General features: G+C 42.8%; 1 protein-coding gene across 3 annotated transcripts; it reads right to left on the reverse strand.

The window, feature by feature from the left end:
• Positions 1-1,976: 1,976 nt before the first annotated feature.
• mfn1b (mitofusin 1b) lies at positions 1,977-13,028 on the reverse strand. Of its 3 annotated transcripts, none has more exons than XM_030791219.1 (19): positions 12,972-13,028; positions 11,866-11,902; positions 11,645-11,770; positions 11,417-11,552; positions 10,951-11,113; positions 10,089-10,213; positions 9,658-9,766; positions 8,622-8,729; positions 8,036-8,174; positions 7,538-7,605; positions 6,090-6,211; positions 5,738-5,864; positions 5,274-5,378; positions 4,860-4,962; positions 4,290-4,516; positions 3,758-3,970; positions 3,201-3,397; positions 2,684-2,818; positions 1,977-2,407 (listed from the first exon to the last, which is right to left on the reverse strand). In XM_030791219.1, exons 3-19 carry the CDS (start codon positions 11,757-11,759, stop codon positions 2,338-2,340), a joined length of 2,262 nt encoding a protein of 753 aa, XP_030647079.1. In that variant the 5' UTR covers positions 11,760-11,770; positions 11,866-11,902; positions 12,972-13,028; the 3' UTR covers positions 1,977-2,337. The 3 variants fall into 3 exon arrangements, with proteins under 3 accessions (XP_030647079.1, XP_030647077.1, XP_030647078.1); XM_030791217.1 differs by having other exon boundaries at positions 8,021-8,174; XM_030791218.1 differs by lacking the exon at positions 11,866-11,902 and having other exon boundaries at positions 8,021-8,174; positions 12,972-13,027.
• Between the last annotated feature and the right edge of the window lie 1,716 nt (positions 13,029-14,744).

Below are 14,744 nucleotides of genomic sequence, written 5' to 3' on the forward strand. Positions count from 1 at the left end.
ATATGGTCAGGCCAATAGAGCGAAGTCGTTGTAAGACAAATGACAAAAAAAGCAGTTGTGGTAAGGATTGTTCAGGATTAGTAAGTCAATGTTCTGTTGGAAACTGGCCTATTTAACAAGACTTTTCTTTATTGCACAGCCTTACTTGTGCCAATAAGATCATCCTAAACTAAGCTGTGAGCTGAGGATCTTGCCTAAATATTTCACTGCCTGCGTGCTCAAAGTACAGTTCACTAGAACTCTGGTTCTGTTCTGAGGTAAAACTGATTTTAAAACTGATTATTGTTTTTTTTTGTTTTGTTTTGTTTTTTTGTGGCTTCGGATACAGTTCCATACAGTGTAAAAGTTACCTGGGTAAATCAAGTGCCAAGTCCAGCTATGTTACAACACAAATCACTTTTATATCTGGAAAAAAAAAAAAAAACATTCCCTACGTATTAATTAAATGTTCAATCTTGTGTTAGATCCAGCACAAGTATTTTGGTTTTGAATATTTACAAAGTCTATGGATATGGCCAAATATAACAGGAGGTGTTGTGTTGGTGAAGATTTGTTCTTGAAAAAGAAGCCAAGACCAAAAACCGACACTTTCTCTTATTACAGTTTTGATGCCTCTGACCTCACCTCCGTGTAGCCAATTTTTCTGCCTTGCCTTCTTTTTTTTGTTTTTCTTTTAAATACACATACCATCGCTCTTAATAAAAAGGGATGTGTTTGAGTAGAAACTAGCTAACATACTGGGCTGTTCCACAGTGTACGAGTATTTGTAGTTTTAACAGGAAATTGTTCACTCTCTGAGCTGTATAGCGTGTGTGTGTGTGTGTGTGCGCGTGTGTGCAGTTCTCTGGTAGTGTAGGTTATGTGGCTGGGCACTTGGTCTTAAAAGTTCTACTCTTCCCCTGAGTGCTAAGCCATTGGATTAAGTCAGTCTATACCTTGAGCAGACACCTTTGAGATGGAGAGCTTGGCTGCACATAGAAACGCAAGACAATTGGTAAGGGAAGAAACACTACGTAAACACTTGTGATATCAACAGTCAAATTGGACGAGGCCCTTTAAGAATCAAGGGGAATGACTTTAAGGTCTTGCTTCAATTCACTGCTTTCCTGTACACCAACAGTGTTATGTTTTAAAAAGCCTCCAACACTGATTTAGTTGTATTGAACTGCCTTTTGGCTCACACGTGTTCCAACAAAGTCTTATTTCCTTTGGGTTTTGTTTTTGGGTTTTTTTTTTTTCTTATTTATTTTGATGTTTTTTGAGCCAGTACAACCAGGGACGTGGTGCCTTGTGTTCTTTAACCGTGCCATCGTGTGAACTAATGATCACTTCAGAAATAATTTTTTATAGTCTTTTTTTCACACCAGATTTTTTTGTATTTGTACAGTGGCTTGGTGATACTGATATGTTGTCATAAGTTGATATTGTAACCAATAAAAAGGACGCTTTTAACCAATGGTTGTAGTAGTAGTCGTCTGTGTTCCTGTTCCATTCATTATTTATTTATTTAGGGTTTCTTTTGTGACATACCAAAATCTATACTGAAGAATCCACAAACAAATAATTCAAAAGGTAGATTGTGCATGTGTGAAAACACAAACATACATCAAGAGAACTGTTAATGTTTTAAAAGGGCTGTGGTTGATCAGGAAAAAGACATCAGTGACCAACAGTTTTACAAAATGGAAAACATTTTCAAGAGGTTCAGACTGATAGAAAGGCTAGAGAGGAACTTATAGAAAAAAAGGCATTTTGAGTAAAAGTCCATCTACAAAAAAGATTTTCCATAGTCTGAGGACTGGGTTTCTTTTCACTGTTTTTAAGAGAGAAAAAAGGTCTTGGTGTGGGTGTGGGTGTGGGTGTGGGAGGGGTGGGGGACTGAAGTCAACTGGATACGAACCAAGGCAACCCAGTTCGTTCACTGCAAAAAAAAAAAAAAAAACTTGAGCAGTTGCTACATCTGAGTTCCTGCTGATGGTTCCTGGTTCTTCACTTGCTTAAACATAGATAAATATCTCTTCATCGACATATTTTCACGGTTCATACAATAGTGTTAGCATTTACGCCGTACTTATATGTTATTACAGTGCTAGTATTATTACCAGTGTGACAAACCATTCCATCATTCCACACATGAGTCTTAACAGAACCGTCCCAGTCTAACTCTGACAGACATCCGAATGATAAATCCCTTCAGAAAGCCTTGTGTCCAGCCACCTGCAGAGGGGTGGAGAGTTCCCTAAAGAACAGGGTGTGACGTTTGGATCAGTTAAACTGAGAGACGGGAGCCCGGACGCAGAGTCTGAGGGAGATCTGTATGAAAGGCCAAGGAGCACGTCAGTGCTGAGGTTCCAGATACTGAGAGGTGAAGCTCTCCAACTGCCGCTCCAGATCTGTGGCTTTATGCCTATAGAAAAAAAAAAACAGACAAAGAAATATCCAGAATTCAGACGCATCACTTAACCCATGTTGCACGGACTGAACGTCTGAGATCAAACTCAGCCTTAAGATCAGTAGATGGGCTCAATCAAGTGTGCCAAAGCTGACACACACGTGTGTTAAGAAGGTTGAAGCCCACACGAATGGACCCAGGGGTTAGTGTCTTAGTGAAATACAACATTGCACATGGGAGATTAAAAGCCAACAGGATCTGCTGTGACAACTGATGGAGTGATGTTCTAACCTGAGGGTTTTAGAGCGGTTCTGCACGTTCTCCAGCTGCTGGATTTTGGTTGTCAGTCTGCTGATGTCCTTCTCCAGCTCTCTCTGGGTGAGATCCACCTGCTGGCACAGGCGGGCGAAGGTACTGGCCATCTCTCTGCATGCCACAAAGGCCAAACATCATTTATTCATCCAGCACTACGCCCATGAAAAGGATCAGAATGCCAGCAATGCGTGATTCACCAGTGAACATGAGTGAAACTCTGGTCCAAACTCCATACTCTATATCTATATCTCAACCACACTGGTGCATCAAAGTGGTTTGTAGAGCTTTAAGTGTTTCCAAAGCATCAGTTTACAACTATGAGTAAAACTCAATTCATGCATGTTTATGTATGTTCTCAAACATATTCACCCTTGTAGCCGTCCTAATACAACCACATCCTTCGGCCTAAACCTTTAATATTCAGTGTTGGAACCAACGTCCTGTCATAAATACCCAACCACTGGTCCTGAGCGGGGACTGGAAGCACACTTACTGTTGGACCTGGTGGCTGCAGTTGGAGCTGGTGAAGCTGACGATCAGTTGGAGCTTCTCGGTGGCATAGTCCACAAACTGCCTCTTGAGGGCCCTCTCTTTGGCTTTAGTGGTCCAGGTGAGTCTCTCATACAGGTACAGCATGCCGTACAGACTCATGGACAGAGCGATCAGTCTCCAGCCAATCGTCTTCCACACCTTTAATATGCAAAAAAAAGAGGGAGAGAGAAAGAGGGAGAGAGAGAGAGAGAGAGAGAGACAGAAGGCAATTACTTTATAGGAAACTCAGCTATGACACATAGTAGAGACCCTGAGATTCTCAGCATCCATATTTCAGACTGACTTCAACAAATTTTTGCAGTGGGCAAACTGAGTCTTGGTTGGCTGGCATGTCCTAGTTCATGAGAAATGACACAAACTGATCATTTAATGGTGAAGCAGTGCTTGTCTATCAACTGAATGCCCATTTATGAACCTGGAGGAACATGACTTGAAAAGCAGAGAGGGAATGCTCTTCCCTCTCTTCATATGAAAAAGGGAGAGATGGAGGTGACGCACCACTCCTCCGACGACGATCACACTCATGGAGGTGCGGGAGGTGACTGAGGCCAGGTTGTTGATCATGGTCATCATTAGCTCCTCCTGGGTCATCACGGCCTGGGACTGGCCGTGGGGCTGTACCTGTACCTGACCCACAGACACGGGCGGAGGCGGAGGCACGCTCTGACTCACCAGTGGGCCTGACGGAGTGGTGGCCAGAGGACGGGAAACCTGTCACACAGGGAGAGACACAGAGGAATACATCAACAGCAATGACAACAAATCAGTCTGACATTATAATTCGCGCTGAGAGATGTAGCGATGAATAGATATGAAAAGGCAAAAAAAAAAACCCTAGCAAAACTTATTTAACTCTAATTATTGGCAGCACCGGTATGCCTCCTTATTGAAACCTTGGACCAAGTTGCCATCTGCTAACAGCGAACCTGGTGGATACACTGCACAGTACACAATACCATTGTTGTAACTGACACTGGCTATGGAGTCTCAGTTTCAAACTTTATTGTCAGTTAGACATGTTTGTGAGTACCTGAAAGCTCCGATCCACCAGCATCAGGGCCCGCTTGGCGTTGGCTGGGCCCAGGAACCGGTTCACCAGGGACGTCCAACCTAGAGAGAACTGGAACTCAATGTTCTCCTGGAAGTCGGCGCAGAGCGTAGCACAGTTCAAGTCATAGCTGAGGTCAAACTTCCTACTGGGGATCAGCATGTTGATCTGGCTCTGGACAGCAGGGGGCAGCAGAGGCTGCACACACTCTAAGAGGAGAGTGCAACAGAGAGGTCAATGTCACACACACACACACACACACACACTCACGAGGACGCTCAATACAAACACACACCCACTAAACACATATACACAAATGCACATGATCTGCTCAGACACACATTGAATAAACGCCACAAAACAGCCCACCCTCCACACAGTTTCCCTAACACTCTTTGGTTACTGAAATACAGCACACAGACTTGAGTACCAGCCACACCTGACAGACTTGGAGGTTATGTCACTTCTCTAACATTATACATTAGTCCTTGACTTAATCATTAGTGACCTGTAACGGGTGACACCGGGGCAGTGGTCGGCTCTGTTACGTACCGATCATGTCTTTCTGGGAGGACTGAACAGAAGCATTGACTGCGTCGGAGCAGCGGAAGGCTAAGTTTTTCCCCATGCCCTCCTCTACATGAGACAGCAGCTCCTGGTCAACACAACAGACAGGAGAGGTCAATCATTTACAGCACAAATGATTGTCTAGTAACCATTGTTTTTTCCACCTTCCGATGTATGCTTGCTCAGGGGCCAAGGGTGTGCTGCTGATCAGACTGTTGACAGTGTAACCAAGCTATAAACCGTGTGGATATATTTACAGAATAGACAAAGCCTGTTTGGATTATTTTAATACAATTTGCATTGGAGCTTGTGCTCTCAACAGCATATACAACAGGAGACATCTTCCCGCCCTGAGGCCCCTGTAAGGCGGTGACAGAGGTTTAGCGAGAGACGACTCACTTGTTTATAAAGTTTGAGCACGTGAGAGGAGGGGTGGAAGTCTGTGTGAAACTCGTCCACGAGAACAGACAGTCGGCAAATCTCATCTGCCATGGCATTGGACACCTGAAAACCACACACACAGAGGTCACAGGTCACACACGGAGCCCTTCGACATTGCAACTACAACATAAACAACTGGACAGGTTAGATCACTGGACGGATTCTTGTGTTGTCTCCACGGACTAAGACGATTGAAAAGAAGAAAACAAACTAAAAAAAAAAAAAACACACACACACACACACACAAGAGAAGACATTTAGTAAGTTGTTTTATGAAATGCAGCATGACTTCTTACATGATCTTACATCTAACCCTAACCCTTTTTTTGTTTTAGCAGAAGCAGTTATTCCAACCCTGTAGAAAACCTTTACCCAGAGAGAGGCACTGCAGAGCGGCTGAGAGCAGAGTTTGTGTCTTTTACCTTGTGCTCCACCTCCTCAGTGACCGTTTTGATTTTCTTCTTGATTTCCTCGATGAGGATATTGAGCTGATTACGCACGAAGTCCAGGCGGTCGATCTGGTTCTCCCGCTCCTCCAGAGAGAGAACCCTGAGAGTAGTCAGAACACGGAAGAATATTGGGGGAGGGAGGGGGGCAGACCCACAGGAGACACCAAGAGTGATTGACCAGAATGATTCTTACTCTTATAGGCATCGTGTGAATCAAATCAAACATAAACAGTCATCTGAAAACACAATGCACAATGCGTAGCACATTTCTACAAAATTTCCAAGAAGAACTTTCTGGAAGGACGTCAGAGGGAAGTGGACCCACCTCTTTTCCGCGGCAGCGATGTTGATGTGGTCCATGATGCTTTTGACCGTTTCAATGATCTGCTTTGCTCTGATTGTGTGCTGCTCAAACTTTGTTTTCACTGCTGACTGCGAGATACACTCCTGCGAGGCCGCACACACACACACACTCTCATGTTACCGTGACAAAGAGCCATCCGAGAAGATATGGAGGACAAGATAGAGACCTGCTACTGCAACTCAGACAGTACCGTAAACCAAAAAGAAACCAAACCAGAGGGAGAGCCAGCAGCAGGTCTGTACCCTGAGACCAGTGGCTCCTTATTTCACTCCACAGTAACATGACCACAAAGCAGAAACAAAATCACAGGCAAAAAAACAAAACAAAAAAAAAACAACAAAACAAAACAATTCAAACCTAGACAAAACTTTTTTCGTTAACTGGAAAAACTGAAATAAAATACGAACAGACAATTAAACAATAGACACGGTGCAACAAAACGGCAAAGAAAAACGAACACTGAAAGGGCGGGAAGAAAAGATGAAACTGAAATATAATGAAACTGAGGAGACGGAAGCCCTCGCCTTAGTAAATCTAGACTTCAGCAATGAAGACACAGGTTGATGGAAAAATGCACATCGGTGGACCTACGTAGACATCTGCAAACAGGCTGGCCCTAGCTTGGTGGGAAGAGACTGGCAGACGCTTGATTCAAGATTAGGGAACGGTCTCGACAAAAGATATGCAGCGGCCCAGTGACTAACTTTACTCGTAGTTTTGCTTGAGGGGATTCTGTGCTTCACACTTTAAATACTGAATGGAAACCTTGCAATCAACGTCCAAGTACCACGTTGTGTTTTTCAGTCAGCAGACAGATTGTATAGCATGCATTCAGATATAAAGTCACGGTGAGCAGACAGATTGTACAGCCAAGTGTGCGTGTTTTCTCTTTCGTGGGGGTGATTGGACCCTAATCCCAGAGAAAGCCATTACTGTCCTCCAGAGATGAAGGAAACATCACATCGTGGGTTCACATTCCAACCCTCTGTCAGAAATCACGAACCTTCTCAGTGCTGTTAGAATCAGTCTGGAGCACTCTGGTTAGGGTCATTTGCTTATCACGCTCAAACCTTTACATGTAATGACCTACAAATTATCATAACGCTACGACTCTGTTACGCGTTGAGAAAACACCTGATTACAATAAGTTCTCTTCTGAAATCTATTGGTCTGAACCTTTGTTTGTTTTTAATAACTTACCAACCACTAAAAATAACTTACTTCTAAGCTCAGCAAAAACAGTGATTCTTGTCTTTTTTCTTTTTCTTTTTTTTTACCTCTCATGTGGGAAGATACACATTCCTTTAAGTTTCTATCCAAAGACAAATGAAAGACATACAGATACAGACATTAACACAAAGCGAACTTACACACAGTCTCCTCTTTTGTTTTTTTGTTTTTTAACTTGCCTCAAATGTTCTTTCAAAATTTTGAAACTCCTGCAGTCTCTCCTGGAACCCTTCTGCTAAAGCACCACCTAAAAAAAAAGTAACTCAACTTTAGAACAAAAAATCTACTGGGAGGAACAAAAAAATTATTAAATTAATAAATTATTAAATTTATTAAGAATCATTGCAACACAGACATGCCAACACTCACAGAGACGACACACAGCAGTGAAAGGTCATTTCAGGGGAGCACGAGGCATTAAGTATGAGAGGCTCACAACCCTCAAGCCAATCAAGCAGGGAGACCATTTAACAGCATCTCAAGAGGATGGATGGTTTCATCACGCCCCAGAGGAGATAGCTAATCTGTTAATAGTTTCTAATTATGGCACAGGTGAGAGACTCTGTGCACACACACACATACACTCTATGCCAGGCTGGCATCGGTGGTTGGTGGGGGTGGGGGGCAGTGTCCGGTGAGCCCTGGCGTGACCGTGTGCTTACCAGTCTCTGGCATACCCTGCGCCCGCTGCATGTGTGAGTTCAGCACCTCTTTGGCCGACACAAAGAAGATGCGGTTGGGGGCCTGCGTGCGGTCCACCACCTTCAGCTCCTCCACCAGAAAGTTTACGCAGCGGTCCGTGTGCTGCTTCCGCACCTGGGCACAGAAGAGACGGAAACTTCTGGACGTTCCCTTTCTAGAACTGTACGATCGCCAGCGGGACCTTTCAGCGGGCAGTCGTACGGTAATGTACGCGTCATTTCACGTAACGCCAACGCACAGTTGTGTCTGTGACCTCGTTGTCTAAAGCTATTTACTTATTGACTATACGATCTCAAGAAAACTACCTCCTTCTTAAGAAAAAACACATTTCTGATGTTAAACTTGTGTTAATCAATTATGCAATGTATATGTCTAGGTCAAAGTTTTTAAATAAGGGTGAAACAGACTGCAGAATTGGGCTTGTGCTGTTGTTTGTAACCTTAAAACAACACGGCAAACTGTGATCTGCCATGCATAACCATATGCAAAAAGCCAAGCAGTGTCTATGTGAGACAAGAGCCTGTTTTGACACCGCGGACAGAGAGATAAAACATCACTCACATCCTCCATGTACTCAGGTTCTGAGGCAGACGCATCCCAGCGGTTGTTCAGGATGAAAATGTTGGGCTTGGAGAGCCGCTCGTTCACTTTGTGGAAGAAATGTTTCTCCTTTAAAAGCATGGGGGGGAAAAAAGCCAAAAAGGTCAAACTCACAGTTCAAGAAAGAACCTGTGGAATAACTCCACCCCTCAGCCACACCCACCACCGACTGTACATGCACAGGGAGATCACCTGAGGGCGGTCTGTTTATACACAGGGTAGGTAGGTTATCTTATCTACCAGGCAAGCAGTAGAGATATACTGGTGTCACCAGAACCAGAGCAAAACTTCCACATGCAACGCTAAAGAGAGCCTACTCTGTGCAGCATGGACTGCAGACATCAAGTGATAGGGGAAAGTCCACAGACACCAGTACTGGGTCAAGTGACTGTGTTTTATTACTCTGTATAACGTTAAATAAAAGAAAGCCAAAACAGTCATTTGAATTTGGTCTTATGGAAATCCATGTCAGCGAGTACACAGATGAACTTGTGATCTTGGCCGGTAAGAAAGAGGACACTGTCTCTTTAAGAGATGGCCTTTGTGATTGGCTGAGCACCCCAGGATAGCCAACATGCTTCAGTTGCTCTAAACAGGGGCTATGAGCACTGTCAAAATGGGAGTCTGCATTCCCTTAGCTCTCCACCAATGGGAAGAAAAAAAAAATCAAACAGCAGAGTTTTGCCCCTCCCCCGTGCCTCATACTTTTCCCATATTAGAGACCACAGTCTAAACTCAACCCCTCAGGTTCTGCGTCAGACAAACAGCAGCATAAGTCAGAACTTGTGACAGATAAAACACATGGTTGGTGGCATTCCCACATTTCCTGCTAACCCCTGACGGTTTAGTAAATATCGGATAAGTGCACTGGAATTTCTAGTTCTAAGTTTCTCAAAGTCTTATCTGCACTTTTTTTTCTTCTCACTCTGTTGTGTTTAAGAACAGTTATCATCTGTTTGAATGGTCTAATCGAGCTGCGTGTGGTGCTCTCCCTCACCGTGTTCATTAGCGTGGACTCTGAGTTAGCCACCAGCACAAACACATCAGCATCCAGGCAGAACTTGTCGATCCAGCTGTCTAACTGCGTGGTGACGTCGGTTCCAGGGCTGTATGGACACAGGATCAATGACCTACTCATTTACCTATTATCAAACTCAATACTCTGATTAAACATTCAACATCACATCTGAAAGTCAGTCATTCAACATACTGCTCCTCCCCAGACAACATGCTGTATGGAGGATGACTGATCATACAATAGGCAGCTTCACACTGCTGGAAGCTACCACAGAAACTTACACCACCTGTGGAAAGTTACTTACTTATCTACAGGGAATATGAATGGACGTGGGAGTGAATGAGTGAGATAAAGAGAGAAAGACAGAGAGAGAGAGAGAGAGAGAGAGATTGAGTTTCCCGGCAGTGTACCTATCCATGAGGACTAGGTCATCTCTCAGGAGGGCACATTTAGTCTTAGGCCAGAAGACTTTAACCAGGCAGCCAGCATCCAAGCTCTCGTCCATATGCAGAGCATGGGCGAGCTGATTCACTGTCTGTAGAGAACAGAGATAAGGGTAAGATCTGTGTTGGATTTATTTATAATACAGAACAACATTAATGGTCCAGGGCCTTAGGGCCATCGCGTGACTGTTTGATATGTCACCCTCTCTGGACCTCAGTGTCGCGTGTGACTGCTATGTTTTATCACTAACACATTTTCAACAAGCTGTAATCAGATGACTGTGAAAATAAATGCGACAGAGATTCCAATAATAGCAGAGTAGCTGAGGCCCAGTCTCTCAGAGGTAGCCTAAGCCGTTGGAACAATTACTCAGACATAATGAAAACAGAATTCATCTCATGATATGACAAAGCAATAGGACTCTGAGGCATGAGCTGCACATCATACTTATATATAATACTGTATACCATACTCTTTCAGTGGACAGGACAATGATTGTCAACTAGAACCTCCTTCCTGGAAATCATTTGCAACAGTTATTTGAATGCAGCCAAAACTACTGGTGGCTTCAAGGCATAACTGCAAAACTTGCAGCCAAGTAAGAAACATTTCACAATCTCTCTCACTGTATTGACGCAGAGTTAAGAGTAATTTGTAATTAAAGCAGAAGAGCATTCAATGCTATTCAGCCACCAACCGGGAAGACTGCGTATGATTGGTCAGTCTTATCAGTGACCAGTGTAGCTTGTCAGATTAACCCCTTCTTTATGCTGCGTTTGGCAGAGCTGCTGATAAAAATCGAATCGCTGTTGTACCAGCTGCTCTCACCTTAATGCTCTTCTCCTCCTCTGATCCCTCAGTCTTGAGATAAGCCTTGTCATCATCGGTACCCTCCACGCTCAGGAAACAGTTAGTGGTGTGGCCGATACCACTCGGGAGCACCCGGTCACGTAGCATGGCATTGATAACAGTGCTTTTCCCATTGCTCGTCCTAATAAAGCCAATAAGAACATGGGAACATACAGATCGGTCCTGTCAGCTCAGGCTAACTATTATGTGTTTGGTAACAGAGGCACTTCAGCCTATAAAAGAGCTGAGGAAAGAGAGCTATATTTCATAGAGAACAAGTCTGGTTTGTTCATTCGTGAAATGCTGCCTAAGACAAGATGCTCCATAGTTCACATTTGAGTGGTTTCTGTTTCAACTCTGCGGGATGACACATGCAGTACGAACTGCGAGATCCGTTTGAAATAAACGGCTTAGTTTGAAAGGCGAAACTAAATTGCTCACTCACCTCCCAAAAAAGGCTACCTTCATATGCCGGCGAGCTAAAACCTCTCTGATGACACTGAGTTTGTTAGTGTACGCCTCAATCTGTTTCAGCTGGTCTTTGCTGGCGATATGTTCCAACGACTCATTCTGACAGGTATCTGTTGGTATGAAAGTGAATATCAGAGATATGAAAGCCTTCGTTTTGCTGATAATCATTTTGTGAGAGTTGATTTGATTGACATTTACGCACCTTTGACAAACTCTGTGCCTTCCTGGACATAACCTAGTAACTGTTCAAATATATCATTGATTTTCTTTTTAGCCACCACAAAGTGCTTCAGTGGAGAGGCATCCCCGTGGTCCATATTTCCCAGATCTGCAAAGTCAATACATTCAGTTATACACTGAGATGCTTTATCATCAATATTACATGTTTTAAAACTCTGTCGTTAAATATTTGTTTTGTCTTACTTTCAAAACCCCAGCATAAGAAACACTCAGTCAGATCCTACGAAAAACGAGACAAAGAATTTAATAATAGCTATTATCCGTTTCTCTATACAATAAACAGTACACACTGTATGTGGTGAACTAATCATGTTGCTAAATACTATTCAAACTAAACCGCCACAACCATCAAATTTATGACATAATCCTGAATTAATTTCAAAACGTGACGTTAGGTACTACGGACAACAAAGAAATTACGATATTGCACATTAACAAGGATAAGTTCATCAATAAGAAACTAAAACGATATCACAGCTGTAGGTCAGCGATTAAAACACGGGGCTACGGTTAAGTCACCACTGAGGATCAAAACCAACCTAAACATTTCTACCGTTCATTGCTAGGCGAGATTATCCCATTACGTCGTGTTAGGTAACTATCAAAAGTGCTTGTGAAAGGTCACAAGTCACAGAAAGCGCAACTACCAAAACCCTCTTGTATCCAGACTGTTGTTCAAAGTCAGCGGCTAAAATTAAAACATACTTTAATTACTCAAGGGCACCGCACAAGGAGTCATTGTGAAACTGATACATGTAACCTTAGCTAGTCAGTCAGAAACCATTAGCAATGGTTTGGCCGTCTCCCACGCTAGAATGAAGCAAGCACAGGTCCAAAAAACACCAAACAATTCGAACAGCGCAACAAGCTAGAAAGTTTAACTCGTGACAAAACAGACGATCATCAGGTTCTGTGCATTAAGCGAAGTACTGCTAGAAAGCGACCAGTATCGGTATGTTAAGTTAGCAACCTAGCATAACTGCACTGTTAACATTGCTTTAGCTAGAATAGGAAACAGTTAGGTACTGGCAAAGAAACCTTCCCACTTGATCTTCGGAACTAGCGCGAGGTAGTATCAGCCATGTATACAAAGAATACCAATGTCATTGCAGATTGCAGCATGACTTCCCACTGATAATACTCGAAACAGTAAAACGTGAACGTAACGAGTGCAAATGTCATTGCACGTGAGCGTCAATAAATATTCGTTATCAAAACACAAAACATGTACTGGTTAATAAGGAACCTTGGTAAACAGTACATAAAGAATACAGTAACGTTTGTCTTACCGACTCTTTATTTAGAGAGGCAAAGTATGTAACTCATGCCGCTTCACGCGTTCGAACCCCCGTCCGACTGCGGTGTTTTGGAACAGTGTCATTCATCTTCCTCTTTCATTTGCTCCACTACAGCAGATTGGAGCATTACCGCCACCCTCTGGACTGGAAAAGAGCCTCCACGCGCACATGTGGCTGGCGGTGGAAGTGCACCACGAGCACAAGCATTTCACTGGAAAAGTGGGAAGAAAGCACCTTACATGAATTTCAACTAATGTTTAGGTTAATTAATGTTGATTGCTTCTCTAAGGTTTTGAGCATTCTTTCTGGGGAAGATAGTAATTATTGTCCTGTGACTCCTTTTCTTCTGCTGTAGAGTCAGCCAGAGGTTGTACAGTAGAGCAAAATTTGCACTGCATCTTCTACCTGTTCGGGTCGTTTCGGTTAACCATTTGACACATAGATATAGAAACGTTTATATATGTATGATTTGACATGGCAGGGCTGTATCTCTTCTCTCAGATAAGGATGTATGTTAAGGAGACAGTGTTTTAAGTTGCCACAAACTGATAACTGCCAACTCCAGATAGGGTTAAGAAAATAAATCACTTCTAATCTCACGAGCCATTGCTAAACCGAGTTCAAGGGCACTATAAATACGGTATAAATATTTCCTTCCAGCCTCACAAATTTTCTCCGGTAGCCTGTCACATATCTGACAGCTCATTTATTTACTAACTAAGACAAATTTAGCCTGGGTTTAGCATTATATATATATATGTGTGTGTGTGTGTGTGTATGTATGTATATGGAGTCAGGCTTATTTCCAATTCGGAAAAACATACTAGAAAGCTCAAACAGACAAGACTACTCTGATGTATATTTCAGAGAAAGCTAAACGGGAACGCCTTTCATCACTGGTCAAGCACTCACTTATGAATGACAGCTGAGTCACAGCAACTCACATCAGTGTAAGTTCCTGACGGTTCGAAGAGGTTGTTTAACTCACACGTCGCTTATTTTCTTGTACACAAACGGACTGAATTGCCTTCTGAACTGACAGAAAAATTAATATCATTAAGTGGAGGAACCAGTTGTTTCTTTTGAGCCGAGTGGGTCTCTAATGGAGGGGTGAAATAACTAGGAGGAAGATGATCAACGAATATAAGTAAGCATTTCGATAGTTTTACTTTATTTGAGGACATCACGCTGTCGGTGTTTCTTGTTGGTATAAATCAGAGAGTATTATCATACGAGTCAAGAGTTACTGAATTCTTCTTATTGACTGTTGCTTTGCGTGAGGTTAAAAAAAACAAACAAAAACAGTGGTTTCATGTTCTAACATGCTTTCTAACTAACTGAATGTCATTTTCGAGAGCTAAGGGGAATAGGCTTACTAAATAACTCTCCCATGACGGTTAGAATAGCATGAAAACTATACGCGTATAGAGTAATTAGACACGCTGGTTACCCATGCGACTTACCATGAGAACCCTCCGTAACAAAAACAAAAAAAAGCGTTTCAGTTTTACTCCTCAAACGCGCTGAAGAAACCAGGTTAGCAAAATTGCCCTTTGATAATCATATTTATTTGAATGATGCTGAGCAACTTTCGTGCGTGAGCAGAGATGTTTTCCGATACTTATCTTTCATTTGATATTTTTTGCTTCCCTTTATTTCTGGTAAATAGCAACATTTCGTTTGCTATTTTCCACTCGTTTCTCTATTATTTACTTTCTATTGTAACTACAGCGTAAGAGACTATGCATTGTGTGTGTTTGTGTG

Source organism: Chanos chanos, chromosome 14 (genome assembly GCF_902362185.1).
Source record: "Chanos chanos chromosome 14, fChaCha1.1, whole genome shotgun sequence".
Classification (NCBI taxonomy): Eukaryota; Metazoa; Chordata; class Actinopteri; order Gonorynchiformes; family Chanidae; genus Chanos; species Chanos chanos.